At 40.7% G+C, this 26277-nt stretch overlaps 1 protein-coding gene across 1 annotated transcript in view; it reads left to right on the forward strand.

Moving 5' to 3' along the window:
* Positions 1 to 7913: 7913 nt before the first annotated feature.
* Positions 7914 to 26277, forward strand: part of LOC126176748 (very long-chain specific acyl-CoA dehydrogenase, mitochondrial) — a 56160-nt gene continuing 37796 nt past the window's right edge. Inside the window, exons 1-2 of the mRNA XM_049923920.1 lie at positions 7914 to 8220; positions 25160 to 25370. Coding sequence (XP_049779877.1) covers positions 8153 to 8220; positions 25160 to 25370 — 279 coding nt within the window. The 5' untranslated portion in view covers positions 7914 to 8152. The remainder of the gene's footprint in view (positions 8221 to 25159; positions 25371 to 26277) is intronic.

Here is a 26277-nt window from a genome sequence, read left to right on the forward strand (position 1 = left end):
CACATGATCACACTGACAGAACCTCAGGCACATAGACACAGGCAACAGAGCATGCACAATGTCGGCACTAGTACAGTGTATATCCACCTTTCGCAGCAATGCAGGCTGCTATTCTCCCATGGAGACGATCGTAGAGATGCTGGATGTAGTCCTGTGGAACGGCTTGCCATGCCATTTCCACCTGACGCCTCAGTTGGACCAGCGTTCGTGCTGGACGTGCAGACCGCGTGAGACGACGCTTCATCCAGTCCCAAACATGCTCAATGGGGGACAGATCCGGAGATCTTGCTGGCCAGGGTAGTTGACTTACACCTTCTAGAGCACGTTGGGTGGCACGGGATATATGCGGACGTGCATTGTCCTGTTGGAACAGCAAGTTCCCTTGCCGGTCTAGGAATGGTAGAACGATGGGTTCGATGACGGTTTGGATGTACCGTGCACTATTCAGTGTCCCCTCGACGATCACCAGTGGTGTACGGCCAGTGTAGGAGATCGCTCCCCACACCATGATGCCGGGTGTTGGCCCTGTGTGGATCGGTCGTATGCAGTCCTGATTGTGGCGCTCACCTGCACGGCGCCAAACACGCATACGACCATCATTGGCACCAAGGCAGAAGCGACTCTCATCGCTGAAGACGACACGTCTCCATTCGTCCCTCCATTCACGCCTGTCGCGACACCACTGGAGGCGGGCTGCACGATGTTGGGGCGTGAGCGGAAGACGACCTAACGGTGTGCGGGACCGTAGCCCAGCTTCATGGAGACGGTTGCGAATGGTCCTCGCCGATACCCCAGGAGCAACAGTGTCCCTAATTTGCTGGGAAGTGGCGGTGCGGTCCCCTACGGCACTGCGTAGGATCCTACGGTCTTGGCGTGCATCCGTGCGTCGCTGCGGTCCGGTCCCAGGTCGACGGGCACTTGCACCTTCCGCCGACCACTGGCGACAACATAGATGTACTGTGGAGACCTCACGCCCCACGTGTTGAGCAATTCGGCGGTACGTCCACCCGGCCTCCCGCATGCCCACTATACGCCCTCGCTCAAAGTCCGTCAACTGCACATACGGTTCACGTCCACGCTGTCGCGGCATGCTACCAGTGTTAAAGACTGCGATGGAGCTCCGTATGCCACGGCAAACTGGCTGACACTGACGGCGGCGGTGCACAAATGCTGCGCAGCTAGCGCCATTCGACGGCCAACACCGCGGTTCCTGGTGTGTCTGCTGTGCCGTGCGTGTGATCATTGCTTGTACAGCCCTCTCGCAGTGTCCGGAGCAAGTATGGTGGGTCTGACACACCGGTGTCAATGTGTTCTTTTTTCCATTTCCAGGAGTGTATATGGAGAACCAATGGCAAAATTTTTCTACTCAGCGTGTTCATATGGAAAACTTATTGAAAATATTCAACATGGAAGACTGTAAACTTGTAAACCACTAGTGGAAGTCAAACCCAGTGAAGATGATGGTGGTGACACAGATGGAAATAAACTGCACAGAGATCTGATAGGTTGTTTGTTGCATGTAATGATAGCTACAAGACCAGACATTAGTATGTCAGTTAACTATGTCAGTAGACATCAAAATAGAAACAACGGATTCTACTGGAAAGGTTTTAAACGGATTCTTCAGTACATTTAAGTACGTTAACGTGGGTCTGTGTTACAAAAAGTGAAATTCAAACGCTCATCTCTGCTATGTTTATTTTGACTGGGGAAGTGAAGAAGTCACAAAATCTACAACAGGATACATACTCCAAGCTTTTGGAATTATACTGTTCTTTGGCTAAAAGGAGACAGGCATGTGTTTTACTGTCTTTAACAGAAACAGAACATATTGCTTTGGCAATGGTTACAACAGACATCCTGTGACCAAAGAATCTTCATAAAGAAATTAAAATATTTGTGAAAGCTCCAACAGTTTATGAACATAATCAATCATGCATAGGTCAACGTCTATTACAGAAATGGGAACATAAATTATGGAAGTATGTGGATATTAAATACAATTTCATACGTCAGCTGTATAACAAAGGACATCTTAATGTTCAATAAATCAGCTCTGAGAAACAAATGGCAAATATTTTAACAAAAGCAACTACAAGTATACAATTCCATAGGCTGATCTGAAGGCGGGATTAGTGAAATTTGCAGATACTTAACGAAATTATTAAACTGAAGAGGGGATAGGTGTTGAAGTAATAAAAATTTAATAACTGTGCATTACATTATTTTCTTTCTGGTTTTTTATGTGCTTTTGTCTGTTTTATTTTTCTCTTCTGTCCATATCTTGCCTTCATGGTTATAATTGTGGTAAGTAATAAAATGGAATTACTTATCTAAACACTTGGTACTTTCTAGCATCAAGAAGAGCGCACATTTCACCCCCAGCTGTAGGTATCAGGTAATACACAGATTACTGAAGTTTCGTGACGAATATTTCTTTTCTTCTTCTGATCATGTATTGACACACAAATATTCATAAAACCCAGAAGTTAATTTCATAGAGTATATATATCTATGGAGTGAGCATAGGCTACTGCAGGCTCGTCCAAACTGTGCCCCTGGGGCGCTAGCGCCCGCGATCGCCCGCGGCCAGCGCCCCGGTTGAATTCGTATTCGCAGTGGCCGAGCCGTGTCGCTTAGCTGGCCGTGCGGACCCCCCGACCGCCCGCCGCACCTCTCAACCTTATACCAGCATAAGACACAACCACGGGTTTGGAGATTTTTCTAGCAGTGGAAAACGTGTTAGAGTCAATGGGTTTTAAATGGGAACGCCTGACCAGTGTAACAACGGATGGAGCCACTGCTCTAAGAGGAATACGCACAGGATTTCTGGGTTATGTCAGGTCAAAAATGGCTGAAGTCGGCTGTTCCATATTCGCGGCAGTCCATTGTCTGATAAACCAGGAGGCACTTTGTGCAAAGATTGTGAACATAAAAATTGTTATGGACACAGTTCTTCGAACGGTTAATTATCTTCTATCGCATGGACTCACACATCTCCAATTTAAAGAATTTCTGGCTGATATCGAAGCGGAATACCTGGACATCCTCTACCACACCGAAGTAAGATGCCTGAGCAGAGGAAAGGTGCTTCATCGGTTTTTCTCCTTGAGGGGTTAAATAAATACCTTTTCGAAATGAAAGGACGTCCAGAAGAATTACTTTGTGATCCTAAGTGGGTGGCGAATTTGGCTTTATTGAGTGACCTTACTGGTCATTTAAATACTTTGGACATTTCACTCCAAGGCGAAAACCACTCTGTTGTTGATTTAGTGCAGACGATTCAAGCATTTTAAAAAAACTTACTTTGTGGGGAAAACAGCTGCGCGAGAAGATTTGTGGACACTTTCCTGCACTAGACAGTGTTAAAGAAGATGTGGATTTTTCAGATTACGTTCAAATCATTTACGAATCACAAGAACAATTTGAAAACAGATTTTTGGAGATAAGTGAGCTTCAACTGGCCTTATATATATTTGTTCGCCCGTTTTCCCTTCGGGCAGAGGACATCTCACAAGTGCTTCAACTAGAGCTGATTGACCTGCAGTGCGAAATCCGCCTGAAGAACCGCTTTCTTATGTGCAAAACTTTGGATGACTTTTACAGATGTCTTCCACGAGAGAAATATCCTCTTTTGCACAAGCACGCGGCCAAATTTCTCTCAATGTTTAGTTCTATGTATATTTGCGAGCGCTTTTTCTCTCTTTTAAAGCTTGCTAAAACTAAGAACCGTTCACTACTTGGCGATAAAAATTTGACTAATTCTTTGAGGTTAGCAGTATCACGGAATATTGTACTAAACCTAGACAAAATCGTTTCCTCGAAAAAGAAAAACGTGTAAAATGTTAATTGTCTTCTTTAACAATGTTGACTGTAAGAATTTAAGAGCTTTATAACCTTAATTCTATTTTTAATAAGTGTTCAAACTTGGTCAGTTAAAATTAAGGATCCGATTTCTAAACTCTGAAAAGGGATACAAAAAGCTGCAGCACGAAGTATAACAAAAAATATTTAATTGTAACTACTAACAGTAATAATCAGGCTTTACATCCCTTACATAAAACTATTTCTAAAATAGAATATTTTGTTTACGTTGGATCAGACCGCGGGAGAGTCCAGCGCAGAGCAGTGCTGTGCGGTTTCACTCGCTCCGCAGCTCTCTCTCTCTCTCTCTCTCTCTCTCTCTCTCGCTCCTATGCCGACACTAGCGACACACGGTCGCGGACGGGGCGCTGAACCCCGCGGGCGCGCCCGCCTGTCACAATTCTTGGACGAGCCTGGACTGCTGTACAAGCTCTCGACATCAAACTGGGCAAGTCACGTGATTTTGGGACAACATTGCTGGTCTACAATTTGCAGTAATAGTGGAACTTGTTTGTTACACGTATTCGCCTTGTTTTATATACGTTTTGCGAGTGTGGGTTTTAGTAACGGTTAAGGTGCAGTATTGTCGTTGCTACAGATGTAAAGAGGAGTGAAAGGAGGACCAGTTACTTTTTGTAGGTATTTTCAACAAATGTATTGTAAATGTCATATCGATATGAGACACTTTACGTGTTGAAAATTATATAGACACGGCATGGAAGACATAATTTGTATTTTATGACCAAGTGTTTACCAGACAAGTGCTAGATACATGTGCAAGTGTATTAGAGTAATTTGCCAGTTAATATATACATACTGGTGCTACGTTCATATGCAAATAAAACTTATATATGACAGTCTGATTAATATACTCAAATTTACGCAGGTTTTCAAACCCTACTGTATATATACGTATTTCTGGATGAGACAATTGTTTATTCGGTGTCACTGTAATGTAATTAATTAGAAGAGGTTCGACAATATGAATCAGTGTAATAAAAAACCTAAAAAAATATCTGTGACTGTCAAGTCTTTTATTACTCTAAAACTCAGGCATTGATCTTGCATATTTTATTTTTTTGTGCATAATGTACTGTTTTACTTTTCTGATGAGATGGCCAGAAAGTGTTATAGTCATTTTACTTGTCTATAAAAAGCAGACGGATAAATAAAGAAAAATTGAAAATAATTATGAACTAGAAGGTGGTGCAAATCTCTTACCATATTTACTGCAACAATTTCATAGTTCCTAATATGTCGTTTTCCTTGACACTTCGGCGCTATCTACAGTGTCATTGTAATGTAACTAATTAGAACAGAGATTTGGTAGTGTGAATAAGTGGATAGAAAATGTAAAAAAAAGTTAGCTGTCACTTCTTTTCCCGTTACCGGAAAAACGTAAAAAGTGGAAATTGTGCTGTGATACTGTGAGGGAAAAGCACAATACCCTTGTTTTTCACATCTTTAAGCCAACTTCAGTTCCTGGCGTAAAACTGTTAAGATGTCTGTAAAACACGTATACAAAGTCTCATGGTACTTCTGAAGGTGATCAATTCTAGTGTCCGATTCCACTCGTCGGCTTTGAGCAATGACGTCATACCTATACTCCGTTCATCATAAGAATAAACCTCATGTAAACATTATGTGTAAACATAAGTGTAATTGTATTGTGATGACGTGTGTAAGTTGTCGTTTAGTGATTGTAGGTTGCGGTAGCCTCAACGGACGAACTAGAAAGAGTCACAACAACCGACAAGGCAAGGGAAAATAAAGGAAGGCTTCGAACGTCTTAAGGTAGCTGTTCGTATTTCAGATGCTGCCACACTACAAAAGGAAAGGTAGCCCGTAATTAGTAGTAACATAAGGGAATAGAAACTGCAAAAAAAGGTGAATTGTATATAAGGTGCATCCACACGATGCCTTTTTTTCTTTTAAGCGTTACACATGCACGTAAATTTACTTCCTGGAAACGGAGGCTGTGCATAAAGCCGATTGCTTCCCGCTTTCGGTCGGAATCTTAACGCATTTTAGCAGACGCGGGCACCTGCGGCCTCTGTGTGTTTCATTGTGTAGTGTGTTTATGTCATACTGTAAAGCGATTTTGGAGACAAGAGACATTATTGCGATTTATGTGTGGTAATTTACTGAAGAATTACAAAGAAAAATCGTATTGATTGCCGTTTGTAAAGATTATCTGAACAAAAATGTGTCAAGTACTAGACAAACAGTCTTCGATAGTATTACTGTAAAGAATGAGATACCGTAAGATACCGAAGAATAAGTCAGAAATTTATGAAAAGTGTATATGAAAATTTCGGACGGGTATTCATGATATGGCGACTTAATAGCACAATTAAGGAGCCTGAATTCTGATCAAAAGAAATGAGCAGAATAGAATAGACTCTCGGCATGTTTTCCATACAAATGGCTTGATACAATATGTGTAGCTCCTCAACAAATTACTAGAAAAAGAAATGAAGGACACTGATGATGCAAAAAACACAAAATTGGTAAACATAATCTTCGTTCTAGTGGATTCTGGCGTCTATGAAGTTCCCGTATTTGTAGAGTGGGAGGATGTTAACCAACACATAATCTTCGGTGCTTAAAATTGGTTATTTTTTTTTTAAATAAAATAAAAATTCAATAGATGCCGGTGCCGTAAGTTGCCTAAAAAATGGCATCTGTTACAGTGGCGTGCTCCACGCAGAGAGCTGTCACTGAGTTGCTTTTGGCAGAAAACCAGAGCATGAGACATATTCATGGGTGCATGCAGAACGTCTTTAGAGACCGTACAGTGAACAAAAGCACAATGAGTCATTGGACGATGCACCTGTCATCATCATAACAAGGTCACGCGAACCTTTCCGATCTCTCGCATGCCGATCGGCCGCACACAGCTGTGACTCCTGCACCATTAAAACGTGCGGACACTCATTCGAGGTGACCGACGGATCACAATCAAACACCTCGCAGCTCTACTGGACGTCTTGTCGGTAATGCTGACACACTCTTCCACCAGTTGGGGTACTCAAAGGTTCCTCGCTTTCCGACTTCCAAGTCTTTGTCCCCATGAAGGATGAACTCAGCGGAAAGGAGTACGTGGATGAAGGGGAGGCTTATTGACGCAGCAAGACACTGATTGGCTCTGACGTCGACCAGCAGAGTGGTGCCATGCAGAATATGGGCCCTGCCAGTAAGGAGGCGTATGATGAAAAATAGGGCATCGTAGCCAAAAAAGTGGGGAATAACATGGTGTATTGGAATCCTGAATAAAACCAAGCTCATTCCAAAAAAAAAAAAAAGTGTTGCATTACTTATTGAACGCCCTTCATAGACTGTCACTGTGAGCTTTCCAAACAAAATGTTGTCGGCAATTTATATTTCTCGTACCTCAGGTACCTAAATAACAGAGGTACCTATACCTATTTAACTACATCAGCTTTTGCGTTTTCTTCTTCTAAAGTCTTTTAATCGCGATAAACAAAGCATAAGTTCCCAAGCAAAGAAAGAGAACGCCCATGCGTTCTTCCCACAAATTTTTATGCGTGCATTTCATTGCCATGTGTCTGCTATTGCGATTTATAAAAATAACCACTGTAGCGTTATCCTTTCATAATACATGTGATATAATTCGTATTGAATTATGTAGACGGTTCTGCATCAAAAATAATTATTCGTAGCTTTGAATATCTCGTCTTTAGCGTATGTTTACATTTTGTGGGACTTTTCCATGTAAAATGGTTTAGTAAAAATAGCATATAGCATACTGCGTTCTACACATCTTACTTTTCATTGTAATAAAAATAGTACATAGAATATTGCATTCTACACATATTACTTTTGATTGTACAATATCGTCTTTTCCTCATTTTCAGGATTTCGTCACTTCGTTTTAGTTTGATTTCTGATAAGTTGCAGAAAAATTATTTTCTTGTCGGTCTGCTTCGTTTAAAGATAGATGCAACATCTTTATTGTAACCTGATATCTCTATTTAAAAAAAGAAAATGTTGGTTATCTCCCATAACTTAACATCTGTCAGATACGCCTCCTGCCAACAAAGTTCCGAACCAGCTGGACTTCGAGCATTTGCTCGCTTACCTTTGTACCTTGCACTGTGCTATTGGCCGTAGAGCTTCAGCTATTACGAAAACGGTGTACGGAAATAATAGCAAGTGCTGAACGCAGTGTGCTGAGTGTACCCTTCGACGTGCGGGTTGATCAGCTTACCGTGATTTTGTGTCGCATCTGATTTGTAGAAGTGCTTATATTTGCAAGTAGGTCAAGATGTTGAGAATTGGCAGGTTCATTTTGTTTCCTCAGAAGACACTTCAGGTTGTAGAGAATAACATTCGGTAGGTATTCGTCAACGCTGTAGGGAAGTATATGCAGTTCACAGTATTTTGTTTTTATTAGTCTTGTGCCTCTGTTTGTCACTGTCTACGTCAAAGGCTGTGATTAAATAGTAGTAAAATACTGTTTCACGACGTTGTGAATACAAGTGTTTCAGACTAACGATGTCCCTGATCAGTTAATGCAAGAAATAAACAGTATACGCTAAAGTATGCAAAATTTGAATAGCTCTTCGCTCGTAATCTTGCGCTATTACTATATCATGTGCACTGGACTATTTGTAGGGCCTTCCATTTCCCTAGCAACTTTCCTGTCTTAACCGTAATTCATTTCAATCGATTAGAATTTATCAGATTGCCCAGTTTTTTCTACTCCAAATAGGTTATAGTTTGTAATAAGAGCAAGGATAGGAGCCTCAAATATCGGAAGTGAAACATCTTTTTAAAATCACCAGAAATATACTGGTTGGGCCTAATTTGCTGTCAGACTGGTCAGTGGTATCTACCCAAAAATAGCTTAGCACTAGTTGAATTTACAAACTTATAGGGGAGGAAAATAAAGTTGTTCACCTGTAATACAGATCACTTAACATACATACTTGTGGGACCTGTATCTGACACCAGATGATTTTGCATATTATATGAAACAATGTAAGATAGTTTCTAATGTGCATTTCTCTTTGTTATAGTACTCGTAGTATTAGTACTGCACCACACATGGATTGAACATGCCAAAGCATAATACCTTGAATGAAAAAGTACCCAAGCTTTTGCACACTTTATGCATATGATAAATGTAATGAAGATTAATTTCTTCAGTATACATAGTACAAATAAAATTAGTCATACTGAATCCAATAAACTAATACTGGCAACACAATGTTCTTTGCCCTTTACTGTACAGATTTTATTGTCAGTAAATGTATACAGATTGATGTGAAATTTTGAAACTTATTAATTTATTTGGGAAGAAAGTTCATGTGGTTGATTTGTTTGTGGAGATATGCCTTCGAATAGCCATACTAATAAGAGCCATAGAGTACAAATATTCTGGTAATGTCATTTACAGCTGATGCTAATTTCAAAACAGTACCGGCATCAATGATAGGTATATCTCTAGGAATGTTTCATGACAAACTGACACAAAAAAGCAACCCTTGGCAAGAAAAACATCTAACAGTTCTGTTGACTGAAGGTTCTGATAGGCAAGAAATAGAATACTTTGCTATTTTTGTGCCAATTGAAGCTACTCATAAGAGATGTTGCTTTTGTCCCATAATGTGATGACAGTGCGCATGTGACACAGTTGTGAATTGGTGAAGTGGTATCCAATTCTTCAGTTGTGTCATTTTTTCTCCGGAGAACTCATTTATGCCCTAGATGAATTATTGTATAGATAATCTTATAAAATTGAATATTTAGTTGAGAAAACTGTTGAAATCACAAGGAAGCAGAGTAGTTGATCAGTACTACCATCTGTCCAAAAATGAAAAATATCAAAGGATATAAAAGGCAACAGCTGGATAACAAAGGGAATTAAAACTGCTTGCAAAGAAAAAGAGCACTGGACTAAATCTGCAAGTCAAATAACATCACAACAGATATGCGCAAACATTATAAAATGAATAGAAACATTTTGTGAAATGTCATTAAACAAGGAAAAAGGCTGCAGTAACATATACATAAATATTCTGTGTCATAAAAAGAGAACAGGCAAAAATAAGAAAATCAAAGACAGTATTGTCATATTAAAGAGAGAAAATATATTAAACAGCTGAAAATTTCATTCAAATGCAGTTTAATGGAAATCAGCAACCAGTGGAAAAAAAGATCAAAGGTAGTACTACATTAGTCAGAAGGAAAGAGTCAAGGCTGTCAAATAACTAAAAACCATATACTTGGCAGGAATGGATGGCACATTCAGCAGAAGCCTACAGCTATCCTTATTAGAAAGTCCTCTCACACACTTATATTTTTGAATTATTTACAAAAGCAGTGCACTCATCCACAGTTCCTAGATTTCTATTACAGATATAAAAAATATACAGGAGTTTACTGCTTGTTGCAAAAATATCATTCAGTGACAAAATAATACTTAATACAGATAATAAAAGCAAAGTATTGTAGGAAGTCGTAAAACAAGAAGCCGGAAAATGTACGCAAAGTATAACACACAAATCAAAGGTGGAGTAGTATCATCAGGAATTGGCAAGTTTTGCAGATGACTATTTCTCTGTTCTCTGGTATTGTGGAGAAGTTGCAGCAAAATATTTCTAAAACACATGTAGCACCTAGAATGATTTGTACATCAAGTGCAATGATATTGTTTCATATGAGAGTGCTTTAGGTCATGAAGACAATACAGGCATTAAAAATAAGAACTCAGCAAGTGTAGAGGAAGATACAGTCTCAGTTCTGAAGGGCTGTGTAGACAGCATACAAGCACCATTATCCAACATAATAAGAATGGCCTTCACTTCAGGTATTTTTCCAGAGTACTTAAAACATGCACAAGTTGTGCCATTACTAAATAAAGCTACTGCAAATGGTATTGAAAACTACAACCCAGTTTCACTAGTACCTGTATTCCCAAAAGTAATTTAATCTGTTATGAAGGATAGATTGTCTGACTGTAAAACTGAACTGGAATATGGGCTATTTCATAATTTTTTGTGAATGAGACCTACAAATTTTGAATTGTTATAGCATTACTGGTATGTAGGCCATAAAATTTCCACAGATGACATCTCTCTTATGTACCTGCAATAGAAAGATATCCACAAAAATTACATTTTATTGTTCACGTCATGCACATTATTTTTGAACATCTCACTTATTTTCTTTCAAGTGCCTAATCTTTTCAATTTATTTTTATAATCACAGTGCCATTCCAATGAAGCAATTGGTTGTCCTTCATTGGTCTAATGTGTACCTGTCTTTATATGGAAAATGGGGGGAAAAGAAGGCAGAGAGAGTTCACACACCTCTTGATCATATTTTTTTTGTAGAACAATAGTCAGATAAGAAACATACAAATATAGATGTTCCTCATAGTAATGTATTGGGTCAAATCCTGTTCTCAATATATATAAATGATTTCTCATATACTATAAGACAGAGAAAAAGTTCTCTTTGCTGATGATAGCCACATCATTGTCATTGATAGAAACAACAGAGCTCCTATTAGAAAAAGCAAATGAAGCTCTCAAAGATGTTTATGATTGGGCAGTGTATAATAAACTAAGGTTGGGTAATAAATTGATGTTGGATGTAAAGCAAAAACACAGTATGTAATTCCTCATAAAGATGGAAGCATAGGTGATAAATTTATTGTGTAACAAGCACAAAGTTTTTAGGGTGGGCACTAACTGTCACCTAACATGCAATGAGCACAGAAATATACTCAGTTTGTAACAGCCAATGTACTGTGGCGACATATTACTCCTGTGTACACTCAGGTATTAGCTATGGGATTCTTTTCTGGGGCTGAGAGAGACAAAACATGGACAAAATCTTTAAACCACGGCTCATTGTAAAGAGTTACATACAAACCTAGGCATCCTTACTGCACCAAGTGAGTACATCTACCAATTGGTGTTTTTATCAGGCGTGAAAACATTAATAAGTAATTCACTAACAGTTCTGTACATAATATGGAACAAGAGCCAGTTTTGACTTAACATTTACCACAGAAAAGCAAACAAAAACCTCAGACCAGCATTTCCTACCAGGAAACAACATTCTATAACAAATTTCCCAAGGAAAGGGGAGAGATTATTAAATACATCTGTTCAAAAAGACAGCTAAAATGTTTTTCATAAGTAGTGCACATTACTCAAATAAAGATTGTGTGGTGGTTAATAACAAAAGGGGATAATTGCAACACACTATCACAGTTCAGTACATGGTCCCAGTTTACTGCTGTTACAAAAATCATGTGTCAAGTTCTAAAGTGCATGATTGTAATGTCATGTTATTCTCCGAAGTTCAACATGTCGCACATCATGGGGGAATGCTGACTCATATCAGGTGGACAGAGGGAAGTGCAGAAGACAAACATGGAGCATAGATGAAGGTTTGCGGCCCTGAAGTTAATTTCCTGAACAGACTGGAGTTAGTGCAAGGAGCATAGCAGCATATGCATGTCCCAGAAGTCATTAGCAGACATTCTTAGTGTATGGCAAAAACAGCAAAATTTTGTTTTATATTATAAATTATCTGTAGTCAATTGTGTAAATGAAAGAACATTCTACAATAGGGATCATCTGAATGAGGCAGTACAGCTGTTAAACAATACTGACCTCTTATGTGGGAGAATGGCTCTCTCTGGCTATCCTGGTTTGGGTTTTCCATGATTTTCCTAAATCACTTCAGGGAAATGCCTGGATGGTTCCACATCAAAGACATCAAGGCCAGCACCTGTCATACCCCAATATAGCATACTTCTGTATTCTATGTACATCTAAATTTTGAGCTATTAATTTTCATTGCATTACAGTGACAAATCTTATATAATTGTGATATGACCCTTGGATGAATAAAAATAAATAAGTAAGCAAGTTAGTAAAGTTCATAAACAAAAATAGAATGTTAATAAAAATACTGTTAATAAATTCCAAACATGACTTCCAGTGCCAGAAATAAAATGAGACAGCTATCTTTGAGTACGTGAGTATTGTTTTGAAAGCAGTTGATTAAAGACAGCAAACAGCTGGTATATATTTAAACTTAACCAAATCTTTCACCATAGTAAACCATACTTTCTAAAGCAGTTTGAATAATAAGGAGCCTATCAAATGAATGGATTCACTCACTTCTTGTTAACTGCAAGTAAAAGGTAAGCTGAAGACATGTAGAAATAAAATCACATACGCTTACAAAATATTTGTCAGAAGAAATGTCATTTATGAGGACCCTCAAGGATCAGTAATGTGACCTCTTCTTTTCCTAAGTTAAATAAACAATATTCTTTCATGTGAAAGAATTACATTTGCTAATGACAATTCAATAATACAGTAGCAGTAAAAGCAGCAGCAAATGGAAGTATCCAACATGTAGTAAACTCTTGTTAAGTCAGCTCAGCAAATGGTCGTCAAGCAATTGTAAATAAACAGGCAAGACAGCTTCTTGGTACCTGAATACAAAGTGACCTAAAATGGAACAGATACATTTAATACACCAAATTCAAGCTGAGTACAACCATGGTCATTTTAGGATCATAATAGGGTACATAAATCAGCATTCACTAACGAGTGCTTCCTGCGCATATTTATATGTGCATTTGAACTATGGCTTCATATTCTGGATGAATTTCCCCAGTAGTTAGGGGCCTTCAGAATACAAAAGAGGGCCACTGGGGTCATATTGGCAGCACAGCTAAAGTGGTCATGTTAACCAGTCTTCTAATAGTGTTTATTAAAAATTTGTAGTTGGCAGTGATAGGAGTAAGGAAAAAAAAAGATTCACTCTCTCTCTCTCTCTCTCTCTCTCTCTCTCTCTCACACACACACACACACACACACACACACACACACACACACACACAACAAAAAATTTAAACAGATAATCTTGACTAATACAAGTTTGTGTCACAAGGTACATGCTATACGGGACTAAAACAAGACACTAGGTTGTTTAAAATATTAAATATATATGCATTTAAAAGATCTACAGTATCAAAACTTGTATCCAGTTGGAGAATAGATAAACTTCAGTATATGTATTACGTACATGTAAACAAGATTACTTTCCTCTGTAGACACTAAGTTTGAATAAAGTTAAATATCATGTAGTATACTGTACTGCATATGATCAGATAGGTTGAATAAATTAGGAGAAGTGTTACAAACTTTGCCTGCAGGAAGTCAGTAATGGCCAGCCATTCAGTTTCCTCATAGTTTGCATTGATAATTTTTGCAAATCAATTGACACATTCCACTTCATAGTGAAAGTTCTAAACTAGTTACATGAAATATACAAAATATGTGTGTATCACAACTTTTGTGTGGTTCATTCTTTTTCTTACCTCATAAAGTCTTCACCAACGAACTCTATGTGTATCTACTTACTCATCATTTGCTCTCTTTCTTTCTTTTTTCCCCACACTATAACTGTTATTTATAAACGTAACTAGACAGCTACTTCCACTCCATGAAATCATAATGCAAGCTTTGCTAAATATGCACAACAAACAACTATTTTTCTATTGATTATTTCATTTAGCGAGTTCCATGAATCCCATCGTGACGGGAATTTCAAGAATGTAAAATGAGTCAAAGTATACATTGTGAAAGAGAAGCAAGTATCAGATATGAGTTCTATTGCATTGTATTAGTTCTTAACAATGTTTAAACTGCTCTGCATAAGGAGTCTATATGCCTTTAATTTTCTTACATTATCTCTTTTGGGAGCTAGTTAGAAACTTCTGTATCAGACTAAAAAATTCCATTCTGAATGTTAGACAAGGAAGAAAAGTCTTATTTTGTTGCTGTGTAAATCACAGTTTATCTTAAATAAATTGTATTCTTAGTTGTAGACAATTTACAGAGGAATGAGTAGAAGAACTCTAGATTTTTTGGCCCCAGATGAGATAACTTGTACGCCTGTGGAAGTGAAAGAATGCAAGAAAGCTGATGCTCCTGTCTTCAACCAGAGACAGTGGCAGATAATCTTAAATGCAAAATGAGATGAGTTGTAGGTGTTTTAATTCCATTTAAGACTGTTACTCTTATAGAAACCAACCAACTTTACACCTAATATCTAACTTACTATATGAACATTACAAAAATATTAGAGAAGGAAAGTTGCTACTCACCTTATAGCGGAGATGCTGAGTCGCAATAGGCACAACAAAAAGATTCACACAATTATAGCTTTCGGCCATTAAGGCCTTTGTCAGCAATAGATACACATACATACATGCACCACACACACACACATGCAAATGCAACTTGCACACATGTCTGCAGTCTCAGACTGGAAAGTGAGAAACGAGGTACTGGTGGATGTATAGCTGTGAGGAATGGTCATGAGTTGTGCTTCGGTAGATAAGTTGGTAGAACACATGCCCATGAAAGGCAAAGGACCCGAGCTTGAGTCTGTCTGGCACATACTTTTAATCTGCCAAGAAGTTTCACATTTAATTTTTTTGGTATAAATTAGTTGTAGGCTTGTTCCATGCAGTCTGGGAGTTGTAACTGATAAAATAATGTAGTTTTATTATGCTTTTGTTATTGGGCAAACCTTTTTTGAACCATGCACTGTAGTCATTTATGTAGATCAGGGGTAGAAGTATGCCCAATACCACACCATGTGACATATTATTTTGTACCCCCTGTTCTGCATTTAATTTTACTTCTGTGGCTAAGTTTCTGTGTGTGCCACTCAGCTCTCTAACATGGAGTCCATCTGTTAAAATGGAATTCCATTAATTGCATATTTGTTTGATTTACCAAGTAGTAACATGATCAAAGATGGTGCCGTGATCGTATGATTATATTATGGTACCTATTAGAAAATTTGTCTCCAATTTTATGGGTAGGCATTTGCTTTCTTAAGCTCCTACAAAATCAGGTACTGCATGTTATATAGCTGATGTATGGGCATTTTAGCTTTTAAAATCTCTGAGAAGACCTAGCATAATTTAATTTGATGTATTGATTTAGGGTTAATATTGAGCATGAAAATTAATCACAGATTTAGAGAAGAATATGAATTGATCATTTGATTGTAAAGATATTTTTACCAAAATTTGCATCTTTCTGACAAGTAAATGTAATTGTCCCAGTGTTTGCATATTCTGCTGTTAGGTGTTCAATAGAGGATACCAAACTACAGTTATAAATCAGTAGTTAAACAACAAAATTGTTGTTTGGAACTATTGTGCTATAGTATTTATGTAACATTCCTAAGACTTTCATGGTGAATCCTGCAGTGTTTTCTCTTATATAGGTTAGTTGTTGTTGACAAGAACTGAAGTAACACACTAATGTCATTACTGTTAGTAAATAAGATCACAGAACAAAGTATTTGTCATCCTTCTTAAAGAACACCCTGGACACCCTTAGTCTCCATCTTCTTCTGTCCTGACCTTTCTCAGTGTTCATATTCCTTGCTTCCATTGCCTCCTCCACATCATTTTGCCAGTTGCATTGTGGGCATTCCCTTTTCTTCCCATTTAATGCTTGGCCCCAGCCTTTGCATCATTTTTTTTCCTTCCATGCTGCATGTCTATCCTCTTGCTATTCTTTTACCCACACCCTTAGGGAACATGTCTGGAGTGTTCTTGGGAATGTTCTGCATTGTCTGTCGCTGATGTAGTAACAGTCTCACCTTTGTTTTTTGCTCCCTTTTCCCTTCTTTGTTTCCCTTCTCCTCTTGTTCCTCCGCTTTGGCGTTTCAAGTTCCTCTTTTTCTTCTTCCTCCCTGTGCACTCCTGAGGCCAGCCCATGCATCTGACGCATAACAGGTGACTGGGTAACGTGTAATTCCCAGCCCCGTGTTGACAGGTAGGATTTGTACGTACCCCTGGTACAGGCCAGGCCCATGGAGGGGTGATTGCCTGAGCTGCAACCTTCCCAAATTGCCGATTGGTCCCTCTGTCAGGTGTTCAGGAGGTGTGGCCTGAGGTGTGAAAAACCACCTAAGGCAGGTGTGCCTCCTTGTGAAGGGGGTCCCCAGTTGGGAGGAATGCACCATCGGAAATGCTGGCAATCGTGGGGGATTTTGTCGGAATGAGTCAATCACCTTCACAATCAACGTCTACGAAATGTAAACGTAAATTCAGAGACTCATCCTGCTGCACCAAGGTTTCTTGCAGTCTCATGTACTGAAAATGGTCAGTCCCTAGCCACGCTAAATCCGTTTATTATTCAGAAAGGTGTTGATGCAATTGCTGGCCCTGTGAAATCCTGCTCTCATTTATGGAATGGCACTTTGCTTTAGGAGACTACTTCTGATTCTCAAGCACAACTACTGCTTGTTGCCTTGCTTCTCCATGGCTACCCTATTCGTGTCGAGGCCCACAGTTGAATTTTTCCCATGGTGCAACTTACACTAGGCAGCTCGATGGTCTAACCATAGCTGAAATCCATTCTTACCTCTCTGATCAGGGTATCATTGCCATCCATCATATAATGAAAAAGGTAGATTCCTTCTTAGTGCCCACCCGTACTCTTTTTCTCACCATTGATAGAGTGGTGCTTCAGTCCAAGATCAAAGCAGGCTATGAAATTATCACAGTCCGGCTGTACATTCCGAACCCGATGCACTGCTACCAGTGTCATCATTTCACCCACACTAGAACGTCTTGTCGACACCCAGCCAAATGTGTAACCTGTGGTAGGGATGTGCACGAGGGCGATTGTCCGCCTCCTTCTCCCCGCTGTATCAACTGCAATGACGGCCATGCCGCTGCCTCTTGGGATTATCCCATGTATCTCGATGAGCAGGCTGTCAAAGAGATCTGGGTAAAAGAAAAAGTGCTTACCCAGTTGCTCACAAGTTATTGGCTAGTCGCAAACCCTGTGTTCTCCTGTCTGGCACCTAAGTTCTGTTCTTTTTACGCCTCGCTCCATGAAGGACATGGTTACACAGACATATGACCTCAAATCCAGCTCTAAGGTTGTGAAATCGCCAAGTGTCAACGTAACATTGCATCCCATGATCCAGCTGTGCAACAAGCCATCAAACTCTCACCTCAAGGGGCAAAGCCACCAGCTACACAACTGGTAGGCTCGAAAGGACAGGAGTAGTACCCCCACGAAGACTTCCTCTGTCCCTTCAGCCAAACACCTGAGTCTTCCTCTAACCGGAAAGGCTTGAAGTAGTCCACCAAAGGCAAACGATCTCCTCCTTCGCAAACTTGAAGATCCTCTTTGACGGTGTTGCCACATGATACTTTCACCTGGCTGGTCTCCATGTCGCCGGTGCACACCACCAACTGTTTTTCAGCAATGGACTCCACAGACCAACCACACAAGCAATCCAATGCTTCTGGGGACCACATGGAGCAGGATCCTCCTACTTCTGTGCCCTGTAGTAGCAACTCTTCACCGGCTGTCACTCGGCAGCTGTCGAGGTGACACCCCTAAATTTCTTCCTCATCATGGCTGTTCTCCAATGGAATGTTAGCAGCCTTCAGTCCCGCAAAGAGGATTTACAGCTGCTTTTAGAATTGCAGTGTCCCCTTGCACTCTGCCTTCAGGAAACGAAATTGCGCCCTATGACCGCTTTGAGCTTTCACATTTCTTATCAATTCATTTTGACCTCCCACCTGAGGTCGACATTCCATCTCATGGAGGTGTCATGCTGCTCGTATGGGATGGCATTCATAGTCAACCCATCTCCCTGACTACCCATCTTCAAGCTGTTGCAGTTCGCCTTTTCTTTCCACACCTGACTTTTCCCTCTGTACCATTTATGTCCCTCCATTATTCGATGTCACAAGGGCAGGCTTCCTTCAGCGTATTGGGCAGATACCTCTCCCATTTTTGCTACTCGGTGACTTTAAAGAGCATCATCCCCTTTGGTGTTATCCCAGGACCTGTCAGAGAGGTGCCCTCTTGGCTAACCTTCTTAACCAACTTAACCTCTTCTGCCTTAACACTGGAGCACCCAGTTTCCTTTGACTCCTTGCACACCTATTCCCATTTGGACCTATCTTTCTACACTGCCCAGATTGCCCATTGTCTTGAGTAGTCCGTTCTTTCTGACACCTACTTGAGCGACCATTTCGCGTGTGATATCCATTTGCTGACTCCTGCCCCACCCATGTGCAAGCCCAAATGGCAGCTTACTATGGCTGACTGGCAGCTTTACTCCTCCCTGGTGACCTTTGAAGAACAATATTTCCCCAGTTGTGATGACCAGGTGGAATATCTGACAAACATTATCCTTAATGCTGCAGAATGTTTCATTCCTCACACTTCCTCTTTACCACATCGTGTCCCAGACCCTTGGTGGACTGAGGCATGCCGCGATGCAATTCACGCACGGAGACGTGCTCTCAGCATTTTCAACCATCATCTTAACGATGGAAAACAACATTCATTATAAACAGATGCATGCAAAGTGTCATTGCGTTCTTTGGGATAGCAAAAGAGCTAGCTGGATTTCATTCACTAGTTCTTTGAACAGTTCTGTCCCTTCCTCTGTTGTGTGGCCCAACCTCAGATGGCTCTCCGGGACCCAGATCCATTCCCCAGTTTCTGGTCTGACAGTAGCAGATGTTCTCACTGTGGACTTTATCGCTATCTACAACACCTTGGGCTGCCAGTTTGTGGAAATTTTGAGCTCTTCTCGCTATCACCCTGCCTTCCTCCATTGGAAACGAGCGGGGGAGACTCGGGCGATACCCTTCTCTTCTCTAAATTGTGAGTGCTACAATGCAGTCTTTATTATGAGGGAGCTAGATCATGCTCTGTTCTATTCCGATCCTCCATCCCAGGGCCGGATACAATCCATATTCAGATGCTGCAGCACCTTTCTCTAGCTGGCAAGCACTTTCTGCGTAATACATACAACCGCATCTGGGCAGAGGACACATTTCCCAGATGCTGGCGTGAAGCCACCGTCATACCCATACCTAAGCCCAGTAAGGACAAAAACCTTCCTTCTAGCTACCGCTCCATCTCTCCTACCAGCTGCATTTGCAAGGTGATGGAATGTATGATTCATGCCCGGCGGGTATGGTGGCTCGAGTCTCGCAATTTACTGATTAATGTACAATGTGGATTTAGAGTGTGGCAATCTGTAGTTGACCATCTCATTACTTTGTCCATCCATATGACGAATGGTTTTCTGCAGAAATCCCAGACTGTGGCCGTGTTTTTCGATTTGGAGAAGGCCTAAGACACCTGCGGGAGAACTGGTATCCTCCGTACTCTTTACACGTGGGCTTCTGTGGCTGCCTGCCCTGTTTCCTTCATGCATTTTTAAAACACTGAGTTTTCAATTTGCTTGTGGGTTCTGCCTTTTGGACACCTTTATTCAGGAAAATGTGCCTTAGGGTTCCATCCTGAGCATTGTCCTTATTGCTATTGCCATTAACCATATAATGGCATGTCTCCTGCTGGGCATCTCTGGCTCCCTTTTTGTTGATGATTTTGCCATCTATTGCAGTTCTCTACAGACCTGTCTCCCTGAGTGGCGTTCTTCAGCAATGTCATGATCGTCTTTACTCCTGGAGCATTGACAATGGCTTTCGCTTTTCCACTGCCAAAACTGTCTGTATGAATTTCTGGTGACACAATTGGTTTATCCCACCATCTTTACATCTTGGGCCTGTTGCCCTTTTTTTCATTGAAACTACGAAATTCCTGGGGCTCATGCTCAATAGGAAACACTCTTGGTCCTCCCATGTGTCTTACCTGGCAGCCCACTGTACATGGTTCCTCAATGACCTACGTGTCCTCAATGGTACTTCCTGGGGTGCCAGTCGAACTACCCTCCTCCATTAGTACCAGTCCCTTGTCCAGTCGAAACTCGACTATGGGTGCTTTGTTTATGTGTCTGCACGTCCACCCCTCTTACGCCGTCTCAATACTATACACCATAGTGGCATCCGCTTGGCCACAGGTGCCTTTTACGCAAGCTCAGTTGATAGTCTGTATGCTGAAGCTGTAGAACTACCAATGTCCTACTGCTGTGACTTCTCCTCAATGCATGCCGTTTACGGGCCGCGTCCCTCTCCTCTGTTACTTCCTGGAGTCTGCTTTTGGCACTTGCTACGGTGGCTTAACTTCACACTACCTCCAGCTTTTCCAGTGGGTGTGAACCCTTCATCACCTTGGCTTCGTGAAGCAGCCCATGTTAACATTGGCTTTCATTCGCTTCCTAAGGACACTACTTCAGCCTCAGTCTATCGCCTTCAGTTTCACGACCTTCGCATGGAACTTCATGATAGTACCTTTGTCTACACTGATAGCTCTCGGACTGACCATGGCATCGGGTGTGTTTTTGTCGTTGGCACCTGTCTTTGATATTGGCTTCCTCACACTGCTCAGTATTTACAGCCAAGCTCTTTGCCCTGTATCAGGCCGTGGAGTACATCTGGTGACACAGCCTTTTCAATTGTCTTGTGCTCAGACTCACACAGCGCCCTTCAAAGTCTATGTGCACAGTACACCGCCCATCCCTTAGTGCAGTGGGTCCAGGAAAACTGTCACTAGCTCACTCTTGATGGAGCCAGTGCAATGTTTTTATGGGTTCCTTTTGATATTGGTCTGCCAGGAAACGAGGCTGCTGATGCTGTTGCCAAGGCTGCAGTCCTCATACCTCAGCCCGCGAGTTCCTATGTTCCCTCTGATGATGATCTCTGTGTTGCTGTCTATCAGGTGGTGGTGTCCCTTTGGCATCGCCATTCGTCCTCCCTTCATGGGAATAAGCTCCAGCTTATTAATCCTCTCCCAGAGGCTTAGACGACCTGCTCTGGGATGTCCTGCTGGGAGGAGGTCATTTTAATAAGGCTGGTATTGGGAACTGCCTTTTTAGCCATCATTTGATAAGTGGTGCTACCCCAACACTTTGTACACATTGCGCCCAAGTTTTAACTGTCCGCCTTTTTCTGATGGAATTCCCATTTTTTAACCATTTACGTTTCCACTTGGATTTGCCGTCTGAGTTATCGGCCATTTTACTTTTTATCCGCCAAGGCAATATGGCGAAGGCCGTTTAATTTTTAGTTTTGCACCTCCATTTCTGTATGGTGTCTGTTTTAGCCCTTTTTCTACATGCCTGTTTTCAGCTGTCTTGTATTATGTCAATTGGGACTGACGTATAGTTGTTTTTTAACTCCTCTCAGTCTTCTGTAGTTTTGAATTGGGCGCGAATGACCCCAGTTGTTATTTGCGCCCAAAAGCAAAACAAAACCAAAACCTTTCCTTCAACTGGGATCGAATCCATTATAGTATCCTCTTTGGCTTCTTATTCACATGGAAGACCACATGAACTATTTTTGTTGGATGTCGTCACAGATATCCATATCCATTTTCGTCCTTTGTCAGACTGTGTAATTTCTTATCCTATCCACCCTAGTATAGCTTGAGTTTCATGTTATGTAATCCATCTCAGTGCCAAGCATTTAATTCTTACTTACTTATTTATTTATTTTTTTCTATATCTGAGGCTTCTACTCTTTTCAGATCTACACTTCAAGCTACATTCTCTTTCTAATTACCGCTCACCCTTTATAAATCTTACTAGTGATTTCATCATTACTTGTGCCCTGTTTATTCTTCGTCTACCTCCAAATTATTAACTTTTTCCATTCCAGTGGCCAGGTACTCTCACTTCTTGTTCATGTTCAGTCCGGCCTTATTGTATTGTTCTTTAAGCTTTCTTATCTCATAACTCAATCATCATCATCATCTGCTAGTACAATACAGTCATGTGCAAAATACACTCTAAATATCTTGGTGTCCTCTACTGTGACTCACATAATCTGGCATTCACTAAGCCAAGTCTGCAGAATTGCTCCTTGATACGGGTTAGTCAGTGACAGCCCGCATCCCTGCCACAGACCCTTATTCGCCTTGAATTCTTCTGTACAGCTGCTGCCAATCCTTACTCTCACTGTGTTATTCATGTAGTATCATGACAACCCTTTGCAATATTTGATGTACTTCTGTCTTTCTCAGCTTTCCCCCCGATTAGTTGGTGAGCACATTATCATGCTCTTTCTCTAGGTGAATCAATGCAACATGGGTTTGCAATCTAACCTTTGCGCATTTTTCACATATTACTTTGATTGTGAAGAGGAATACATTCAAGTATAGTCTTCCGGTGAAAGAGATTACTACCAACCCTCTACAATTTTTTGGTTCAGTACATGACCCTTTCTTATGCACTGGTCATATGTAACATAGTTTTCCATTCAAATAGATCATCTCCATTTAATACTCTTTCAAGCAGCCCCCTGGGCATCTCCAACAAACTATTATTTATGGAGAGAAAAGTGAGTAGAGTTTGACATATCAGAACATAACTTGGAAGCAAAGGCTGTAGAAAAGTCAAGATTTCGTATTTAACAATGATAATCATTATAATGAAGTTATTGTTCTTTTCTTGTTTGCTGTAAGAATGGTGATATTTGGACATATTTCAAACACTACAAAATGGATGGCTTATTTTATGTAGGAAAACACAGAGCCAACAGTCAGTATGTTTCAGGTGGTATGATGTGGAGAGTGGGTTTAAAGACACACAATGAACTGAAGTACATATAGTAGATCAGTAATGGTATGAGTACACAATATGAAAATCATCATAAATAAATCGAGTCTTTATACAAAGCCTATTGCTTAACTACCTCTCAACAGGAAGAAATGAAATTATGGGCTGGCTTTGAAAAGGGTACTAACCCAGGACGTGATCATCAGCAGACTGACCACACAGTATATTGGCACAGAGATTGCTGTAGTCAGTGCCAACCAGTAAGGTGCAAATTGGGTGGGGTAACTGGCAAGCACAAACACAGACTTGAAACACCCCAAAATAATGTGATATGCACTGATGGAAAAAAAAGTTGCAACACCAAGGAGGAGTTGTCACATAAGCAAAAGTTGGCAGGCATGTTTCTACATCTGAAACATGACATCTATTCAAATTTCATACTAGTTGCTTAAGAGCGGTGCTAGTAGTGTGACTATGAGGATGCAAATCATATTTGCTTTAAATGCATGCTGTAAAGGTTGTAACAATTAGTTACCATTGAGACTGTATGTGGTCAGTTGATGTTAGCCAAGACTGCCTTTAAGGCGACAAAGAACACCTCATAAGTTTCAACAAGGCCGTGTAAAAAGGCTACAAGAAGTTGAATGTTCCTTCTGTGATACTGCAGGAAGACTTGGCAGTAGTGTAGCCACTGTACATCATTACTGGCAGCAATGGTCTTGGCAATATGCATTCGCAAGGAGACCAGCTTCTGGACAGTCACATGACATTGCCGAGAGTGAAGACCATTGTGTTTGGCATATGTCTCTGGTGCATCGTAACACATCAGCAGCTGCAATCTCACCATCAGTTGGTGCCATAGTGATGCAACAAACTGTTAAAAATTAGTTACTTTGAGGACAGCTCCAAGCCAGATGTCCTGTAGTGTGCATTCCACTGACCCAAAACTACTGTCATTTGCCACTTCATTAGTGTCAAGTGAGAGCTCATTGGAGGGTAGGGTGGAGTGCTGTGGTTTCTGATGAAAGCTGGTTCTGCTTCAGTGCCAATGACTATGTTGGTTAAGAGGCCAGTTGAGGGCCAGAAACTGAACTGTCTGCATGCTAGACACAGTGGACCTACATCTGGAGTTACTGCCAGGGGTGTGATTTTGTGTGACAGCAGGAGCTCTCTCGTGGTTATCCCATGCAAGTTTACAAGTCAGTCTAGTGATTCAACCTGCTGTGTTGCCATTCATGAGCAGCATTCCAGCGGGTGTTTTCCAGAATGCTCTAGAGTGTGTCAAAATTTTGTCTTGGCCTGTTCAATCTCCAGATCTGTCTCCAATCAAGCCCATCTGACAATGACTCCAGCTTTATCCACAAACATTTACTGTCCCTGTATTGACCAACTGAATGCAACAGGGATGGAACTCCATCCCACAAACTGACATCCAGCACCTATACAACACAGTGCATACACGTTCGCATGCTTGCATTCAACATTCTGGCAGTTATACCGTTTATTAATATACCAGCATTTCGCGTGTGCAGTGGTTATGTCATGCTTACATTAACCATTGATCTTGCAGTGTGAATGACTTAAATATGTTAGTTACAACAGACAAATGTATTCCTGAAATTTCATTGTTTTACATTAATTATTTTTTAGCCTTCAATTTAGACTGAATGAGAAAAAAGGTTGGTCTGTTAATTTTTTAGACTAAAAACAAGTGGTTTTTGTACTATATGAAGTTAACTGCGTTCATTAATTACAATAATTTCTTTTACAGTGCACTTGCAACAGCTGCACAACCAGCCAAGAAGAGTGATGCCTCTAAACCAAAAGAAAGCTCTCAACCCAAGGAAAGTCAGTCATTTACCATGAATTTATTCCGTGGACTCGCAGAAACGGCACAAGTTTTCCCATACCCAGAGGTGTTAAATGCAGAACAGAGGGATTCTTTAAGTATGTTGGTGGATCCAACAGAAAAGTTTTTTCAGGTATGTGCGAATGCTTGCAACTACACTAAGGCCAAGTGTCTCATAACAGTTTGCTGGATACATTGTGTGTGATGGTGGGCGGTCCAATCATATAATTATGGAATACAGCATAACTGTGGAAGTGTAGCATCCCGTCAGTAATTTCACAGGACTTACGTGTATTCAGCTGCACTATCAGTAATGTTGTTGTGAAGTGGTAAGCTAGGAAAGCACTGAACCAAAAAATCACTCTGATAGAGGTAAGAGTTAACTCACGGGTACTGTCAGACTCTTAAGACATGTGAACCAGCAGTTGGATGTTACTTTTTATTTTTGCAGACATCAGTTTCAGCATAGGTTTAGAAGTCAGTGACATATGATACATCAAAGGGAAACCCGATACAAACTGGTAGAAGCTTCATCTGGTACTGCTTCATTTATGGCAGTAGCATGTTTAGATTTTCTCACTCATTTGTCTGACGATATTAGATGTATTCAATCATGAATGATTTCCCTAAGGCAAATTTTGGAATGGTTCCTTTTTAAAAGACACAGCTGATTTCCTTCTACAGTCCAAATTTGTGCTTCATCTGTAATGACATCATCCGCAATTGCATGTTAAATTCTTAAATTTGGTTGGTTGGTGGATATGGGTGGAGGGCCCAAACAGCGAGCTCATTGGGCCCATTGGATTAGGGGAAGGATGGGGAAGAAAGAAGTTGGCCATGACCTTTCAAAGGAACCATCCTGGCATTTGCCTGAAGCAATTTAGGAAAATAATGGGAAACCTAAATCAGGATGGCTGGATGTGGTTTTGAACTGTTGTCCTCCCAAGTGCGAGTCCAGTGTGCTAACCACTGTGGCACCTCTTTTGGTCTTCAGTTTTCTTTTTTGTCTATCATGGGCATGTTGTTGGCTACTGGTGCTT

This window comes from Schistocerca cancellata, chromosome 1 (assembly GCF_023864275.1).
Source record: "Schistocerca cancellata isolate TAMUIC-IGC-003103 chromosome 1, iqSchCanc2.1, whole genome shotgun sequence".
Taxonomy (NCBI): Eukaryota; Metazoa; Arthropoda; class Insecta; order Orthoptera; family Acrididae; genus Schistocerca; species Schistocerca cancellata.